The sequence below is a fragment of the Brachyistius frenatus genome, unplaced genomic scaffold (assembly GCF_029030835.1).
Source record: "Brachyistius frenatus isolate BFR_SWC_R1_liver_20210118 unplaced genomic scaffold, ASM2903083v1 Contig_280, whole genome shotgun sequence".
In the NCBI taxonomy this organism is placed as follows: domain Eukaryota; kingdom Metazoa; phylum Chordata; class Actinopteri; family Embiotocidae; genus Brachyistius; species Brachyistius frenatus.
In genome coordinates, this window is record NW_027210879.1 from 113795 (window position 1) to 132705 (window position 18911).

Below are 18911 nucleotides of genomic sequence, written 5' to 3' on the forward strand. Positions count from 1 at the left end.
AAAAGTTTATTTAGATTTCTTCTTTTTATGGAAGACAGCAAGAACTTAATCATAACTGATGATGAGCTGCTAATCGTACTTAGAAACCTACATGCAGATACAATGAAGGGAAGAGAGCAAAGAATAAGGAGTGCAATGCCCAAGGCCAGTGTTCACAAAAGTTATTTTAAAAGAATGCATTAGTGTAACATTTGTACAAAAAAAAAAAACAGACAGTAAAATAGTCGTGCAGTTACATATGCCTAAGCAAAGTATGGAGGTATGTAACACTATATACAACATATTGCAATATGCGTCAGTGGACCAGCAACTTGTCCAGGTTATACCCTGCCTTCGTCAAAAGTCAGATGGTATAGGCTCAAAATGTCACATTTTATAAAAATTACAATGCCACGCTGTTTTAGGAAATTCCTTATACTTTTAAGTACATTAAAAAGTCGTCAGATGAAAGGGGTCAGAATTGCATAGTAAGAAATAAAAGAAAAAACAGAATTATCCCTTAAGGAGAGGCAAACTTGGATAATGTTAATGTCACTAGGAGATAATAGAATACTTGAGAAATGGTTTCAGAAAACTTTCTTGTTGCAATATGAGCATGTCTTTGTTGTTTTCTTAAAGCTATATCTGTTCTTCATTTGAGGGCTGTTAGGGAATGGCTCCAAAAAAACCTCTGGAAACCTCTTTTTTCTACAACTCATTCGAGTGTCATTTGCTGAAATCACGCCTTATGATTTGTGTTCAGGTGGTCCTTCTGAAAATAATTACATAATGCATTATATTTTAAACCTTAAAAAGAGATACTTTTGGGGGAGTGCCTGGCTTGATTAACTGGTTTCTGGTATAGGTGGGCAGCCATGCTGTCCTCGGGTTGTCCTTCATATCAAGTCAAATTCACCCCTTGCTCCTCCCCTGTTCATCTAAATATGGTCACTTCTGGCTCCAAAAATGGAGATGGTGACAGCTAGAGTGCTTCAAAATGGCAGTTCACAAACCAATGGGTGACATCACAGTGGTTTGCCACTTGGTGTAAACATAGGCACTCAAAAGGTGAGGAAGTAAGGGTGTTCAAATTCAGCCAATATGGTAAAAGGAGAACAGCTGCATTTCTCACCTCTCGCTCACACACACACACACACACACACACACACACACACACACACACACACACACACACACACACACACACACACACACACACACACACACACACACACACACACACACACACACACTGCAAAGCACGTCACAGCAGATAATTCTGCAGTAATCTGTTGCAAGTGTGAGTGTACTGTATGTATCAAGGCTCGGGGCTTACTGCACACAGTTTTCAACACTTCATTTCCAGTCTTAGCTAATGTACAGTAAATGTCTCTGCATTTAGCAAAGTGTGTCTGTGTTCATTGACTGTGTTATTGACGCTCCGCGAGGCAAAAGGACAGTGGAGATCACTCGGAGGTTAAACGCTTTATTTCGTGACATGTCATCAAATATAGTATGGTGTCCCTGTTTTCCTCTCTGCATCCTCTCCTGCATCCTCCTCTACATCTAACCCTCTCTCTCTGTCTCTCTCTCTTGCGGCACAGAGCGAAAGAAAGCTCTGTCGCAGCATTATCCTGAAAAGCACAGAGGGGGAAGGGGGACCCTGGTGGATATATTGCCTATGGCGCAACGAAAGCACCAGAGAGGGAGGGGGAGAGAGAGGAGAGCTAAAGGTTTAAAAAAAAATAAATAAATAAAAAAAAAAAAACAGGAGGAAAGACGCTGAAAAATGTCAGCAGATGAAAAGAAAAACGAGAGATTTTGAAAACAGTGGAAGTGTGAGTGTGGTTGAATATCATCATCTGGTTGTCAGTGATTTGCTGCAGAGGGACTGAGATCCTGTACACATTTCTGTCTAGCGTTGTGCTTCATACTGACGGTTGGAAGCAATGCACCTTATCCATAAATAAAACGGATTCAGTCATTATTTTCAGATGAATCAGTTAATAGATAGGACCAGTTTTACCCACTGACCACCGTATCTCACTTGTACTCTGAAAAGACAAAACAGCTTTTTGTGTAATAGACTTAGATGAAAAAAAGATGAAAATATGAGTACCACTTTCATGGCTGTGTGTTAAGCACATGACCAGTCAGAACATGTTTAGACCACCTTAACATTTAGACAGGTATACCTTCTTCATCATCAATCATACTCCAAAAGTGTTCATTTAAAAAAAAAAAAAAAAAAAATTAAATGGATGATATTTAACATGATTTAGCAATTCTTTCTGATCAGTGAGGATAAGTTTGCATATGTAAAACTACAACTTTAAATGGGTGAACCTGGATATCGAGGCAAAAGCTATTTATCCATTAGTAGTTTTTTTGATCCATTACCTTATATTTTAATTGTTTAACTATGACTTTAAGTTTATATTTTCTGTTTATAAATATTTGTTTTCTATCACCCATACTTGCTACAATACGATATATAGTATAATTTACTAAATCCTACATATATCATTATTAGTTTGTTCTCTGGATCGGAACAGGACCGAGACAGACAACAGCAGACCGTCAGGACTGCAGGGAAAATCATCAGTGCCAACCTGCCCGGGACAAAGACGTGTACGTATCCACACTCAGGAAACCGATCCATCCCACCCTGGACACCCTCTGTTCCAAGTTCTCCTCTCTGGGAGGCGCTACTGAGCACTGAGCGCCAAAACAACCACACACAAGAATAGTTTGTACCCGCAGGCCATCACTCTGTTGAACAATTAACACCAGACGTGGTGTCAACCCCTGTGCAATAACACTATGCCAATTGCACCATTGTTTCAGCTGCATATACAGTGCTGTAAAAAAGTGTTTGCCCCTTCCTGATTTCTTATTTTTTTGCATGTTTGTCACACTTAAATGTTTCAGATCATCAAACAAATTTAAATATTAGTCAAAGTCAACACAAGTAAACACAAAATGCAGTTTTTAAATGAATGTTTTTATTATTAAGGGAGAAAAACAATCCAAACCCACATGGCCCTGTGTGAAAAAGTGTTTCCCCCTAAACCTAATAACTGGTTGGACCACCCTCAGCAGCAACAACTGCAATCAAGCGTTTGTGATAACTTGCAATGAGTCTTTTCCAGCTGTGGAGGAATGTTGGCCCACTCATCTTTACAGAGTTGTTGTAATTCAGCCACATTGGAGGGTTTTCCAGCACCAACCTCCTTTTTAAGGTCATGCCACAGCATCTCAATAGGATTCAGGTCAGGACTTTGACGAGGCCACTCCAAAGTCTTCATTTTGTTTTTCTTCATCCATTCAGAGGTGGACTTGCTGGTGTGTTTTGGATCATCGTCCTGCTGCAGAACCCAAGTTGGCTTCAGCTTGAGGTCACGAACAGACGGCCGGACGTTCTCCTTCAGGATGTTTTGGTAGACGGTAGAATTCATGGTTCTATTTATCACAGCAAGTCTTCCAGGTCCTGAAGCAGTAAAACAGCCCCAGACCATCACACTACCACCACCATATTTTACTGTTGGTATGAGGTTCTTGTTCTGAAATGCGGTGTTACTTTTACGCCAGATGTAACGGGACACACACCTTCCAAAAAGTTCAACTTTGGTTTCGTCAGTCCACAGAGTATTTTCCCAAAAGTCTCGGGGATCATCAAGATGTTTTCTGGCAAAAATGAGATGAGCCTTAATGTTCTTTTTGCTCAGCGGTGGTTTTGGTCTTGGAACTCTGCCATGCAGCCATTTCTGCCGAGTCTCTTTCTTCTGGTGGAGTCATGAACACCGACCTTAACTGAGGCAAGTGAGGCCTGCAGTTCTTTGGATGTTGTTGTGGGGTCTTTTGTGACCTCGGATGAGTCGTCTCTGCTCTCTCGGGATAATTTTGGTCGGCCGGCCGCTCCTGGGAAGGTTCACCACTGTTCCGTGTTTTCTCCATTTGTGGATAATGGTTCTCACTGTGGTTCTCTGGAGTCCCAAAGCTTTAGAAATGGCTTTAGAACCTTTTCCAGGCTGATAGATCTCAATTACTTTCTTTCTCATTTGTTCCTGAATTTCTTTGGATCTCGGCATGATGTCTATCTTTTGAGGATCTTTTGGTCTCCTTCACTTTGTAAGGCAAGTCCTGTTGAAATGATTTATTGATTGAGAACAGATGTGTCAGTAATCAGGCCTGGGTGTGGGAAATTGAACTCAGGTGTGATAAACCACAGTTAAGTTATGTTTTAACAGGAGGGGGCAAACACTTTTTCACACAGGGCCATGTGGGTTTGGATTGTTTTTCTCCCTTAATAATAAAAACCTTCATTTAAAAACTGTATTTTGTGTTTACTTGTGTTATCTTTGACTAATATTTAAATTTGTTTGATGATCTGAAACATTTAAGTGTGACAGACATGCAAAAAAAATTGGAAATCAGGAAGGGGTAAACACTTTTTCACACCACTGTATGTTGTATGTGTAAACATACCTGGCCAATAAAGCTGATTCTGAATCTGATTTATCACTTACCTTGACCAAACTACTTCAAGCAAATTACTTTGAGCTAACTATTTAAATCCTTTCATCAGTTAAGCTTTTTCACATGTTTATACATTTATTTTAGTCATTTAGCCAGCTGGTACTGCATACTTTTCATTTCTATTTCATCAATTCACGAATTAACCTTTTTTTCTCCATTTTTTACTTATTTAAAAATAAAATATATATATTTCAAATATTTATATAATTACTTTAGCTAAGTATCTCAACCCTTTAATCACTAACCTTTAGTTAAGTATTTCAGCTATTAATTAAAAACATCTTAATCAACAATTTATCACTTACATTAATCTAACTATGTCAAGTACTTATGAACTGACTTCCAGCTGGCTACTTTCACTGTTTTATCACTTTAAGCAATTTCACTTTTTACAACTCAATTTCTCACAAAGCTATGTGAAATTACTTTTATTTCAGCAATGTATTACAAACTTTCCACCTGTTTAAAAAGTACTTTTAGCCAGGGTTTGAAATGTGGCAAATGTCTTGGGGGTGGGGGGGTCCCCTGATGTAGGGTCAGACTATATGGTGGCCAATAGCAATGGTGTCAAACGTTTTGTATTTGTTAAACAATTAAAACAACAGGTGTTGCAAACAGGTTACCAAATACCCTTTTTCTATAAATATTGATGGCTTGATAAATAGTGTCACAGCTGCATTTCTTATGCAATAGCATTAAATTCTTATTGAACCAGATAATGTGTCTGTGGCCACTGACTAGTGTAAACACATACATAATGCTGCACTGTTTCAATAAAAGTGCAAATGCACAAAATGAGTCTACTATCTCAGTCGGGTCTGGGTCAGCCTTTTATACGAATTTTAAGATAGGGAATGCAGTGGCAGAAATTGCCATGGAGGAATAAAGTTTTACAACTCATACGTGGCTCCCACAGGAAAACAAAAAATTAAAAATATGAAAACAAACACAAAAATTATATAATGGACGATTAATAAAAAAAATACATGTTTAGTAGTTTTTACTTGCATCTATAGCATTGTCTCAACCATGGTTTATCCTCCAAATCTATTAGTTATTTAAAATCATCATGTCTTTACATTCTGTTGCCTAATATCAAATGACACAAGTATTTATAAATAGTTATACCTACTACCTATTGTTAGTACTTAGTACATTTCTAGCAGCCTAATAGACTGTTCCAGCAACATTTAGAGACGAGCTTAAAGTTTGTGTTTTTCTTAACTTAAAAATGTAATAAAGTTATCTGGCTGCTAGTTTCATACTTTAAAATGTTGTGTTTAAGCTAGAGCCATATAAAGCAAAGCTAACTGACCTGAACAAAACAGAAATGGCTATGTGCTTGTTGGGAGTAAAGCTGTATCAGCAGAAGAGCTGCTGGTGCTGTAGTCAAGACAACTAGCAGGATCAGCAGCAGAGCTAATGTTAGCATTCTTGTCACGGTTACCACATGTAGGTTGGGCATGTTTAAAATTAATTTTAGCCTGTGCTTCAGACGTTTTATTGCACTTACAGTAATGTAAAGTCTAAAACCCTGTTTCCAAAAAAATTGGGATCCTGTGTAAAATGTAAATTAAAACAGAATGCAATGATTTGCAAATCATGTAAACCAATATTTAATTGAAAATAGAACAAAGATCATATCAAATGTTGAAAGTAAAAAACTAATTTTGTTTTATCAAAACAATATGCTCTTTTTGAATTTGATGCCAGTAACACATTTCCAAAAAGTTGGGACAGGGGAAAAAGTTTTATAATGCTAAAAAAAGAAATACCTGATGTAACATCTCACAACTAATTGTGTTCATTGATAACAGATCAGCAACATGAATAAATTAAAGTCTTCTGAATGCTAAGTACATAATATGAAAGGATTTGGAGAAATCTCTGAACACAAGGGACAAGGCTGGAAACCAATATTGGATGGTGGTGATCTTCGGGCCCTCAGGCAGCACTGCATTAAAAACACACTATTCTGGAGTGGAAATCACTGCCTGGGCTCAGGAACACTTGTGAAAACCATCGTCTGTGAACACAGCTCATCGCTGCGTCCACAAATGCTGTTAAAACTCTCCAAAGAAGAAGCCAGATAGAAACATGATCCAGAAACACCGCCGCCTTCTCTGATCATTGAAGATGGACTGAGGTGAAGTGGAAAACTGTCCTGAGGTCTGATGGATCACAATCTGAGATTCTGTTTGGAAATCATGGACGCTGCATCCTCCAGGTTAAAGAGGAGAGGGACCATCCAGCTTGTTATCAGCTCAGTTCTAAAGCCAGCATCTGTGATGGTACAAGGATGCATTAGTGCACATGGCATGGTTAGCTTGAACATCTGGAAGGAAGCGTTAATGCTGAATGATATATTCAGGTTTTGGAGCAACATATGCTGCCATCCAGACAACGTCTCTTTCAGGGAAGGTCTTGTTTATTTCAGCAGAACAACGTCCAACCACATTCTGCACGTATTCCAACAGCATGGCTCTCTAGTAGAAGAGTCCGCTGATAAACTGGCCTCCTGCAGTCCAGACCTGTCAATCATTGAAAACATCTGGAGCATCAGGACATGAAAAGTACAACAAAGGAGACCCTAAACTGTTGAGCAGCTGAAATCCTCTATCAGGCAAGAAAGGAATGTAAAAAGAATAAGTGATGCAACAAAGTGGTCAATATGACCCTGTCCCAACTTATTTGAAACGTGTTACTGGCATCAAATTCAAAATGAACTTATATTTTCCAAAAAACAATAAAGTTTCAAAGTTTAATTTAATATATTGTCTTTGTTTTATTTTCAAATTCATATCAGTTTGCAAGATTTGCAAATCATCCCCATCTGTTTTCATTTACATATTACACAACGTCCCAACTTTTTTGGAAAGAGGGTTGGGTTAGGGAGCCAGTAAATTCCTGGCTGTAAAAGCCAAATTCATAGATACACCAACCTTAGCAATTCTTGCTGGAGCTTCGGTGTTACACCACTTTGAATATGCTGCTACCTTTTGCTCTCAAGCTCTCAACAACAAAACAAATTAGAGGCTGTGCAAAATAAGCTAATAAGAGCTGTTTTAAAGCTGACCCCTAGTACACATCTGAACTTCATTTTAAAAGAATTGAACCTTCTCCCCATAGATAAAAGGTTGTTGCAAATTAAGTTGGGTATGTCCCACAGGATTGTCTACAAATCTCCACCTCCCTATTAATCCAGTTATAATAATGTACTGAAAAACTAGAGGACGTCTAACAAATATTATCCCTATGTGACTTAAAACATGTTTTGGGAAAAATAATTTTCCCAAAACCAAGACTCAAACTAAACCAAGTTGAGAGGATCTTAGGAAATGGTTGTTAAATAACTTGTAGATGTACATATATCTTATGTCTGTTTGGTTTTGTCACTCTTGCTTGACACTTTCTTACATAATTGGCCATCTTGTCCTGGAACAGAGAGCTATAATAGAAATGAGCCATAACATTTTATTGTGTATTTTTATCCTCTGCAATTTTTTTTTAAATTTGATATGAAGTCTTTCATTTCTGATCGGGCATGTCGTGTACATTGTGTTTTCAATTTTGTCACAAAAAAAAATAAAAAAAAATCAATCTATCTAATGCTTCATCTACCTTATAGACCTTATCTGTCAATTAAGGCATAAGTTCTGGCACTTTACAAGTAGAAGGGAGGAGGGACTTCAGCAAAAGTCACAAATACCGTTATTTTTCTATTTCTTAAGTTAGTTAAATAAAAAGTAATTGAGGACAACACAACATACAGTAAAAGAAAAGCTCATTTTCACCTATCTCTGCTTCTGGGTTTATATTTAGTTATTCCTTAAAAAAAAAAAAAAAAAAAAAAAAAATCTTCTTTTGCCAGCGGTTCACCAAACCTTTCTATACAACTGTGTGTATCTAGCTTCATTGAAATTTACTGTGATCTTACATTAAACCACTGGTCAGTCTGAAAAATGTACCAAAGGTTTGTGTATTTTTTTTGCCTGCTAGTTTGGTGGCTCTTAGAGGCTGTGGGCTGCAGGGGCTCAATTATTACACTCAGGATGTCACAGTATAATACTGATGAACCTATCTAACTCACATGTGCAACCACGCATCTGAGATTAGGTCAAAATGACACAACAGTGCCACAGTGGACTTTGTGTGTGGTGATACAGTAGGTGTGTTTGAGTGTAGATGTGTGTTTGCCGTTTTGTTAGTATTTGTTTCTCTTCTTGAGGGACTGAGAATTGCCATCACACCCTGCTGCATGAAAAGGAAGGAGGGAGTCAGAAAGAAAGGAAGGAAGGAGGAGTGTGTGTGGGAAGGTTTTGCTTACAAAGGAACACCATTCAGCTGAGACATCTGCCTGAATGAGGCGAGCTGAGACATACGACCAGATCAATACACAGATACGGGCATCCCAGCCCGTCTAGCTCAGCAGGAAAGAATAAGGAAAAAAAAGGGACAGCAGCAACAAAAATGAGGGGTTGCAGAAAGTGACCCCCATCCTGCTCTCCTTCATTTTCTGCTGCCTCTTACTCTGAATTCACCCCCACCCAACCAAAAACACCTCCCATCCTTTCACTCCCTCCCCTCTCTGTGTCTCTCCCTCCTTCTCTGCAGCAGACTAGAGCGCAGTCAGCTACTACAAGGACTGCAGTGTTACGCTATAGCACAAGCAGAGAGCTGGGGGGGGGGGGGAGGCAGGGAGAGCACATGGGGTGGGGATACTGAATAGCGATAATAAGCAATCCAGCACTCAGCTCTGAAATCGTGGTAATAAAGTAGCATGAGCTGTCAGTGGTGATGATGGGGGAGGAGGGGAACAGGGGGAAGACTGAACCGACTGTGGAAGAGAAGAGAAGAGAAGAGAAGAGAAGAGAAGAGAAGAGAAGAGAAGAGAAGAGAAGAGAAGAGAAGAGAAGAGAAGAGAAGAGAAGAGAAGAGAAGAGGACGGAAATAAATGGAAGACCCAGATACCTTTGCAAGGATGCTTTGTTACGTATTGATGGAGAGATGCGTGAATGACTGAGCATGTTCTCTGACACCGAATATTTCCAGACAAGACGTGTGCAACTTTGCCCTCAAAGTTCGCCAACCGAGCTAATCAGCTAAAAGCATGCCAGCGTGACCTCCACCTACCTGAGCGCTGCTGCTGACCGTCCACCCTCCACCCCTTCCAACCAAATCTTTATTTTACCGCATTGGCACCAAAACTATTGACTGCAACACTTTCAAAGTCACCTCAGCTGTCATACATTGATGCTGCCCATCCCCCCTTCCCCCCAACCCCATGACATCCATTTGTCTTTTTTTACTGTCGCTCATTTACCTGCCATTTACCTTTCCTTTGATGCATAAGAAAGCTGCATTATCCATGAGTTAGCCATCATCTAAAACATCGTACACCTTTTAATTCTCATATTCATTTATGTACAAAAACCAGAGCTTGTCAACCTTTTTTGAGCATGCAACCCCTCAGAAACCTACTAAAAACTCTTGGTATCAACTGCAGCACATTTGTGACTCCTGTACCCTCGAGCACATTAACATGCATCTTGGTGATCTGATCACAAACCGTCAACTGAAGGTACAGGTATGAACTCACCCAGGATGCATTGAAGACACATTGAGATCTAATCTGGTCAACTGGTTTGAGATGCATATGACCACATTCTTTGAACACTGTATCTGTTTCTCAGTTGTCCATCTAAGGGCTTGCCTGCCTATCATTAAATAGTCAACAACATAGACAATAGATTCTGCAAGACCCTGGAATACATTCCTTCAGTGCAAAGAGGTTTAATATTCTCATTTCCACAATATCTACACATGGCCACTACAGTATATTTAAGGTTGTAGAGATATCTTGGTTATTTTATTAAAAAAAACTTGGTCCCAAGATGTAAACTGGGTTCCACTGTATGGAAGTTATACATATTACACACTCATCCACAGCCTGACTTTCTGCTTCACAACATAAATGACACAACAGAACATAAATTACTTTCTCATGGCTATGCAAACAGAGTTCACATCATTTCCTCATTTTACTGTTTGCCTGTGAAGGGTCCTCGTAGTAAGCACAATATGGGAACTACTTTAAGTCATCAGGGACAAAAGATGAAGAGGGCCCACAGAAAACCTTTATGTAAATGGCATTAAATCTGTAAGGAATCCACCCAACCTGTCTGTGGGATATTGGATGGGTCTGTTCATGTGCGTTCTTGCCCACGGAGGACCTGGTCTGAGCTGGCACAAGTTCAACTCAAAATTGACACCAAAATTGCACCGCACCGGCGCATCTTCAATGACACATGCTCTGTGGCGCTGTTCCACCCTTCTCAGCCGGCTGGGCTTATCTTGGTCTACAAAAAAATTGCAAATCTGCGCAAGTGTGCAAAAAAGCTCTTTGCACTGCACCAAAATGCCACTGCACCAAAATGCCACTGCACCAATGACTTGTGCTGCACCCGGTGCAAAATTGGAGCCATGAAAAGTGTCAATCCTGGTTTAGTTGCAAATGCTGATTTCTACAATGGCATATGCTCGTATATGGTGTGGATCATGTATTGATTATGTCATCAACACAAACCGCTTTCCACTAAGAGAGACACACCACTGTCAAGCATCACCTGCCTTTGGAAAGGGTTTTGTGTCGATATAGCAGATACATACCATCCAAGCATGGTGGCATTTACAACTGAGGAATCATTGCATGCCACTGAACCAGGAGTGGCATGCCATTGGCCAGTTTTCCATCTCGGCGTCATTCGTAATTACCGTCTACCTTAAATATTCGTCTGAAATGTGCCAATATTTCAGACTGCACCTCTGTACATTTACTGATTATCAGATGAATAGAGTTAGATATGTTTCTATAATTAAAGTTTATGTATGTACAGTACAACTACGGCTTTGCTTGTACATTCACGTGCATTTTCTGGTATCTGCATACATTTTTTTTATATGTGCTTGTGTGTTTGTGTCATTATTCTAAGTCACTACGTCAATATGTTGTCTCTGTGCACAAAGCAAAGTCCACAAAAAATACACCTCAACCCACAATGATCCAGGTCAGCAATGACCTCTGGCTCTACAAATGCCCATGGATTTTTAGAGAAAATTAAGCAGAGGGAAGCATTGAGTGAGAGGTGGAGGACTGACAACACAAGGAGAGGACATAGACGAAAATGAGGAGGAAAAACATGTATGTGTTTATCGGATATGAGAGAAACAATGTGGAGGGAAAATATTTAAAAAAAACATAAAGAGAGAAAACGAGAACTGGAGAAAGGTGGTGAAGGAGTTGAATCACTAGGTAGAAATATATTGTAAATAGGAAATTTAATTCTTAAGAACCATTGGAATTCTTAATTTTCTTCCTTTTGAGTGCCAAGAACTGACTATATAGTTTCTTTGAGCAACAGCGATTAATACCATCAAAACACAATCATGAATTCAAACTTAACCATCTTCTTGCTGCACAAAAGAAATGGAGAAGCTAATTTCTCCTGCATTATATCCCCATCCAACCGCCCCAGCTCCTCACCTTAACTTGCCACTAGATGTTTTTACTGGCAGGACTTCTACTGATGCGCTTTGTATTTTAAAGGAGAGATGTTTCCTATGATGCAGTGCCTGCAGTAGCCATTTGCTGCTAGCATTGTCATACCAAAGCCTGGTGTACCCAGACCCAAATATACTGTGTGGATACATGGGTCTGGGTAGCTCCACAGGGAATAGTTGTTGCATCCTCCTGGGCGTAGACCTCGGGTTAATTTTGAAACTATTGGAGCACCCTTTAACCAATCAGCATGCGCCAAAACCAGCTGACACTCTGCCACTGCTTCAACTACCTAGGGCCCATGTCCACCAAAGCATTCATCCCTGAGCGCAGCGTGTTTTCTAAATTGGTTTTAATGGGAGCGCTGCGTTTTTTCAAACATCAGCAGCATGTTGAGCCTCTGAGCGCTTATTCTGTGCTGAACACTGAACTCGTTTTTTTTTTCAGTCGCTAAGAGTTGTAAATGTTCGACTTTCTGTAAAACGCTGCAATCATGTGTCACTTTTTACCCAGCCATCCAATCATAGTGAAGGAGGGGCGGGATAAATTCCACAAACGCATAGGAAAAAAAAAACTATACCGGTCACTGATTGGTCCGCCCTTCAGAGTGGCTCAGCAACCTTAATACATGCTGAAGCTGTGAGCAATATTCCGGCAGTAACAGGCTAGTCATGACAGCAAGGAACAAAACTCATGTTGTCTCATTTGTGCTTGGAATTCATAAACAGGATCAGAATTAGTTGAGTCTGGCTTTTTTATTCAGTTCAAGAAAAGTCTGCCTGTACATTTATTTAAAGATAGATAAACACTTTTATTTCATACTGTTCCATTTAGATTCTTAAAACCTAATGAGCTTTTTTTTTATTTAAACTTGTTTGGAAAGCACATGTATATTTATTTTCAAAGGATTTTTGGCTGTAGTGGCGATTTTATATATGTATATATATAATGTTTTAACAGTGTATGAAGGCATTGTGTATTATTGCAATATGTTTTGTGAAGTAAATATTAGCGGCTCAATTTTTTTTTATTTTTTTTTTTTTATTGGATTGTCACTCAATGAATCTATGAAGAAAAAAAAATGAGGGTCCTGAGGCTAGTTTAAGAACCGCTGCTCTGGTCGAATATGGAAGCATGAACGTTAACCAGTAAAAAACGGACTCTGATGGACACTGGAGAAAGAGCAGTGTTTCCTCCATTATCATCATCACACACACACACACACACACACACACACACACACACACACACACACACACACACACACACACACACACACACACACACACACACACACACACACACACACACACACACGCAGTTTCAAAACCACACATACATTTTCCATCACCTGCCTGCACATTCAACCCATATACGCTTGGGATGAAGTGTGAGGACGCTGTTGGTTACAGGATAAAGACATCAGATTAATAGATGCGGGGTCACCTGCAACCTTTGGATTTCCACTTTCACTGATTTTGTGTACAAGTTTATTTTAAGACAGTAAAACTTTAAACCCAAAATATGGACTGATAGTGCAGAGAATTGGAACCCGCATTGAGGTAAGACCTTGGCGCACAATGACGCAGAGCGAGTGGCCGAAAGTGGAGGAAACTGAGTGCATATCAGTATATGCACTTACGAATGGGTACCAGCAGTGGCCAAATCCTCAACATATCAGTGGGAAAGATGAAAGGGAAAGAACAGTGGCGTGATAAAATAACGCCTGTGAACGAGGAAAAATTAAAAAAAAAAAAATTAAAAAGCGCATACACATCTATCTATCTATCTATCTATCTATCTATCTATCTATCTATCTATCTATCTATCTATCTATCTATCTATCTATCTATCTATCTATCTATCTATCTATCTATCTATCTATCTATCTATCTAACTTTTAAAAATATCCAACAATAAAGTCAACACCCGTCCATTGCGCCAACAATTAGTAAATTTGAATAATTTTAAGCTTAATGTGCATCGGCGAAAACTGCAAAATGTTGTGTTATAGCGCACATGCAAGAGAAAGAAACACGAAAGGAAAGAAACAAACAAAAACAGGCTGTAGATTCTATAACAGACGAAACACTTGTCCGGCCACTCACCCGGGCGTATTTGGATGAGTAGGGGTCCTCGAACAGTGCCCACATGAATGGCTGCGACACCTGCCACCACGTCTTCCTGCGGCCGTCCTCCTGCATGCACAACCGTTTCAGGTCGCCGTCCGCCCCGCCGGTGAGTGCCGGGTCATCCTCGGGTGCGTCCGGCTCAGGAGTTTCAAAGCTGTCCAAGGCTTCTTCGGCGTCGCGATGCTGCCGATAGTTCATCCAGCAGCACGCCTCCACGTCCGTCTCATCGATGCCCCAGAAGGCGAGCTCCTCCTCGAAGAGCGGCCCGCACACATCATTGGGGCAGTGGAGCTTACCCGTTCGGTAGTAATTTAGGATGAAGGCGAAGGTGGCCGGATGGCGGTCAAAGAAGAACTCGTCGGACTTGGGGTCGTAGTCAAAGTTGCTGAATGCGTCGGGCTCGGTCAGCCAAGACAAGCGCGTTCCCGGCAGCGTCTTCAGGGTGCTCCGGTAGGTCTCGTGTCGGATCCCGCCGCAGTTGATCACGATCTTTTCGCTATCTGACGCCGAGCAAGTCATGGCTGCGCTGGAACATGCTTCGGTCGGTGCGCCCGACTGCTGCTGCGGATACTGCTCTTCCCCATTCACGGCCGGTCCCCGCTCCGTAAGCTGCTGTTATACCGTCCCGGCAGGGAGTCACAGGGCCAACTGACATGAGGATGGAGGAGAGGAAGGAGGAGTCTGTCTGTGAGTGTGTGAGAGAGGGGGGTGTCCGCAGAGTGTGTGTATAACAGACTGAGAATGTGTGGGATGCGGATTTTTATGAATCAATAGGTTTTGCCCACTGAATGACTGGCTGATTGACTGGCTGATTGAACTGATATTATTGCATCGTTTGATGATATTTAGGTCTAAAAATGGTCATTTCTGTTGAAAAACACTCTTGTTTTTTTCCCTCTCTGCATCCCTGGATAGAACTGCAAAGCAATGAGATGCAGCTATTGCGCAGAGAAGCAGAGAGAGAGATAGAGAGAATGTTCTGTTCAATTTTATTTTCACTGAAAATGCTCAAATACAGATATAACAGCAAACTACATGGCCAAAGGTATGGACTTAATCATGCTCATAATGTGCTGCTCCAACAGCCTCGACTCCTCTGGCTCAGACTTTTCACCAGAAGCTGAACCTGGTTTAAGGGACTCGCTTCCAATCTGATGTTTCTATACTTTGAGCAGGCCATATCTGTTATTAAAACGTCCAGGCCATTTTTGGAAGGTTGCCAAATGTGGTACTTTAAGTGAAGAGACTGCTTAACACTACTGGAACTGAAATGGATGTTGCAATGTTGTTCCTCATTTCTGTTGCACCAAATTTGCTGAAGCTGCACTTGCAAGAATGTCTGTAACAGGTTATCTTACTGCTTCCTACATAATATTATAATAAAACTGTTGTTTCCTCTCATTGCATTTACTAAATGATCGTTACAGGTGACAAATTTCTGCATTTGCTCTGGGTCGGAAAATAAACATGAAATGATTAAAATGACTTAACTATTTTAAAAGTTGCAGCGAGCTCACTCCGATACACGCCATCCATTCACTTTAAGCAGCTCCTCCTGCAACAGAGATGCTGATAAAACACAATTATCCTTTAATGACATACGGAAAATATAAATTGTGGAGTGTGATGCTCAAGGGAATTTACTGATCATCCATGGGGGGGTTATTTTAGATCTGATGGGCTGTAATTTGATCAGCAGTTCTATTTGTGACCACTATGCCGAAGTTACTTTTGAGTCTAGAGCCCCAATTTCTCTATGACGATCAATCTTAGAACTTTAGAGTTTTCTCATAAAATTTTCAATAACTAAGTCTCTGAAATGTTTTATATGTCTTTTTCAAAGCAGTAGTCACAGCAAGTGCAGTTCACGCTTGTTCGGCTGTCTGGTGCAGAAGATGATGCAGAGTGCTCTTTAACTGGATGGATGAGTCAACCAAACTCCCAATTTAAACAGTGGCAACAATATATATTTCCTCTCAGATAAATAATGTCTTCCTGCTGATGGTGGTGTCAAATCAGACATCATGTCTTGTTTTTGGAGGGCTTGGTCAAACAACATAGTTTGGCTTTAATTTTGGGGGGACCTGTTGAGGATATTGCTCTGTCATCATTTCTATATTAATGAGTATGTGTGCTCGGGGTCAAGCGGTACAAACCATCTTCAATTTCAAGACGGTCTGCATACTTGTTTTTCGGGATAAACCAGCATTGAAAAGCTGCCTCAGAGAGACAGGTTGGTGTGAATGGGAAGATGTTTTTTCAATGCTATATTACACAGTCCTTGTTCTTCATCAGCAGTGTTCAAATTTACAGCCAGTGTTTTCTCCAATACAGTTGTCTAATTTTCAGCAAAATGTCCATCAAACTTCTCTCCAGGTTCTCCAGCTTCCTCCCACCATCCAAAGACATGTGTCTCAGGTTAACTGGTGGCTCTTCAAATGTCCCTGAGGTGTGAATGAGAGTGTGAATGGTCTTTGTTTCCGTCTGTCTCTATGTGTTGTCCCTGTGATGGACTGGTGATCTGTCCAGGTGAACCCTGCCCTCACCCAATGTGAGCTGGGATAGCCCCCACCCACCCCACCCCCACCCCCCATGAGCCTGTTCAGGATAAAGCGGGTATAGATAATGGATGGATGGATGTCCATCAAACATCATTTACATTCCCTGTGAAGAGCCCTAACAACAACTACACTTGTGAAATCATCCAATTGTTAAAAAGCAGTGTTTGTCCTCTGGAGGTCCAGTGGACTTCTCTGTGGTACAGCAGCTGATTGTGTTCCTGGATCCCAACTGTCCAGTATCTGGGGATTTCATGTTCTTACTATAGCTTATATAATATATTGTAAAATTTCATAACATATTCACTTACAAAACACCGTTCCCACAAACCAATGTGACCTCCGACAAAGAGCGTCAGTGGTCCTGATAAAAGATGCTGTTAGCAGGGTAAAGAACCTGTTCTTTTTTTCCACGATCATTTCTAACAGTGTCTTCCTGCATTGCTTTTAAGCTTATGTTGGTTGTAAGATATATTTTCTTATCAAGTAAGCCTTAAAATGCTTTTAGGACATGCAGAGGCAGGACTCCATACATTTTACTTGACATATTTCCATCAAAGCTGGTCATTCTGTCAAATTGTTAAATTATCAATTTAGTTATGCGTTATTGTAGGTGATAAAACCATAAATGTAGTTGAGTAAACATAAGCGTGAAGGTAAAAGATCCAGTACAGTGTGATTAGATTGGGTTTGGTGTTCTGCATGAAAATGAGTTTCCTCTACTGGAGCTCTCATCTGTCCTCTCTCTCTCTGCTGCATCACAGCCTTTCTCCACACTGTCTTTCAATCTACTTAAACACTTGGCTAAATTAGAGCAGAGCGGGAGGGATATGATAGAGTGTTTCATGCCCATCGTTCTCTCTCGCTCTCTCGCTCTCACCCTCCCTCCCCTCCAATAAGAAAAGGAGGGGGAGGGGCAAAACCAGAAGGAGTATTTGCTGAGCTCCACAAAAAAGGGAAAATGACTGCAGACCATCAGATCATTAGTGCTTTTGCATTTTTACTCTCTTTCTTTCCTTCTGATTCACTCCATTTCTGTCTCCACCCCTCTTTATCATCTTCACTGTTTCCCCTCCTCCCCCTCCCCCCGCTCCCTAGTGCAGAGCTAATGTGCTGTGTTGTTCTGTTGAGGACAGTCTGCAGCACTGTGCTTTGCTGTGCAGACTCGACTCAGACGTCACTGGAACACACACACACACACACACACACACACACACACACACACACACACAGTGCATAGGCCTCAGTCAGCAAAATACCGTGAACCACCCACATACACCCAAACCTTGGCATGGTCTGGGTGAGAGCTCTCCTTGGACTGAAGGCCTCCAAAACCTAACCTGTTTTAAGGCTTTTATCAGTGCAGGATGTAGAAAGAAAACAATTCCTACGCCGTGTCTACGCAGGAGGCGTACAGCTCATTGTTTAGCTGCGGGTCATCTGCATTTTGGAAGTGCTCAAAGCCCAGAATGCATTTGGTCACTTTAACAGGTGTAATAACTCTGTAAAGATGAATATTGTTTCCAGCAGATTTTACAAAAAGCTAAAACTGTAGTGCTGAGGGGAAATTAAGAGTTGGTCATAATTCTCTGTGGATTTGTCCATTGAAAAAGACACATTACAAATGTTAATTTAATTCAATATTGTCCCTGTCCACCCTGGAGGTCCTCATAACAGGAGCCTGTATTTCGTATAAAGTTGCTTTGGATGAAGATTCAAAGAAGAGGCCGTCTAGTAGTTCAATGATTCAAATGGATGTACAATTTGTTTTGCTTTATTTCATTGCATTACATTGGGGAGATTGCAGATGAGAATTTATCAAACAGGTTCAATAACATTAGCGCTAAAGTTTGACATTATGGTGAGCGTATTGTGTCACTTCCTGTTCAAAAAACCTGCTGACTCCTGCTATTTTTACAAACATGTGATAGGTTGTCTTTGTACTATTTTCATTTAAATATGGGTGTACATGATTTGCAAACATCGCATTCTGTTTTTATTTTACATTTTACATAGTGTCCCAAGTTTTTTGTAAATGGGGTTGTAATTCCCTGTTGTCCAAGTTACTCACTAAAAAGCCTGCAGTTGATCCAAAATGCTACAGTGAGAGAATTGACAGGATTTAGCAAGAAAGATCATATTCTC

General features: G+C 40.5%; 1 protein-coding gene across 13 annotated transcripts in view; it reads right to left on the bottom strand.

Annotated features, from left to right (window-relative positions):
• The window catches only part of LOC138634831 (voltage-gated potassium channel KCNC1-like), a 124713-nt gene extending 109851 nt beyond the window's left edge, over window positions 1-14862 (bottom strand). For 9 of the 13 annotated variants that reach the window (XM_069721993.1, XM_069722001.1, XM_069721995.1 and 6 more), the window contains exon 1: window positions 14185-14862. In XM_069721993.1, the coding sequence (XP_069578094.1) occupies window positions 14185-14727 (543 nt within the window). In that variant the 5' untranslated portion in view covers window positions 14728-14862. The remainder of the gene's footprint in view (window positions 1-14184) is intronic. The other 4 variants (XM_069722006.1, XM_069722003.1, XM_069721998.1 and 1 more) reach the window with 1 other exon arrangement.
• Window positions 14863-18911: the final 4049 nt, after the last annotated feature.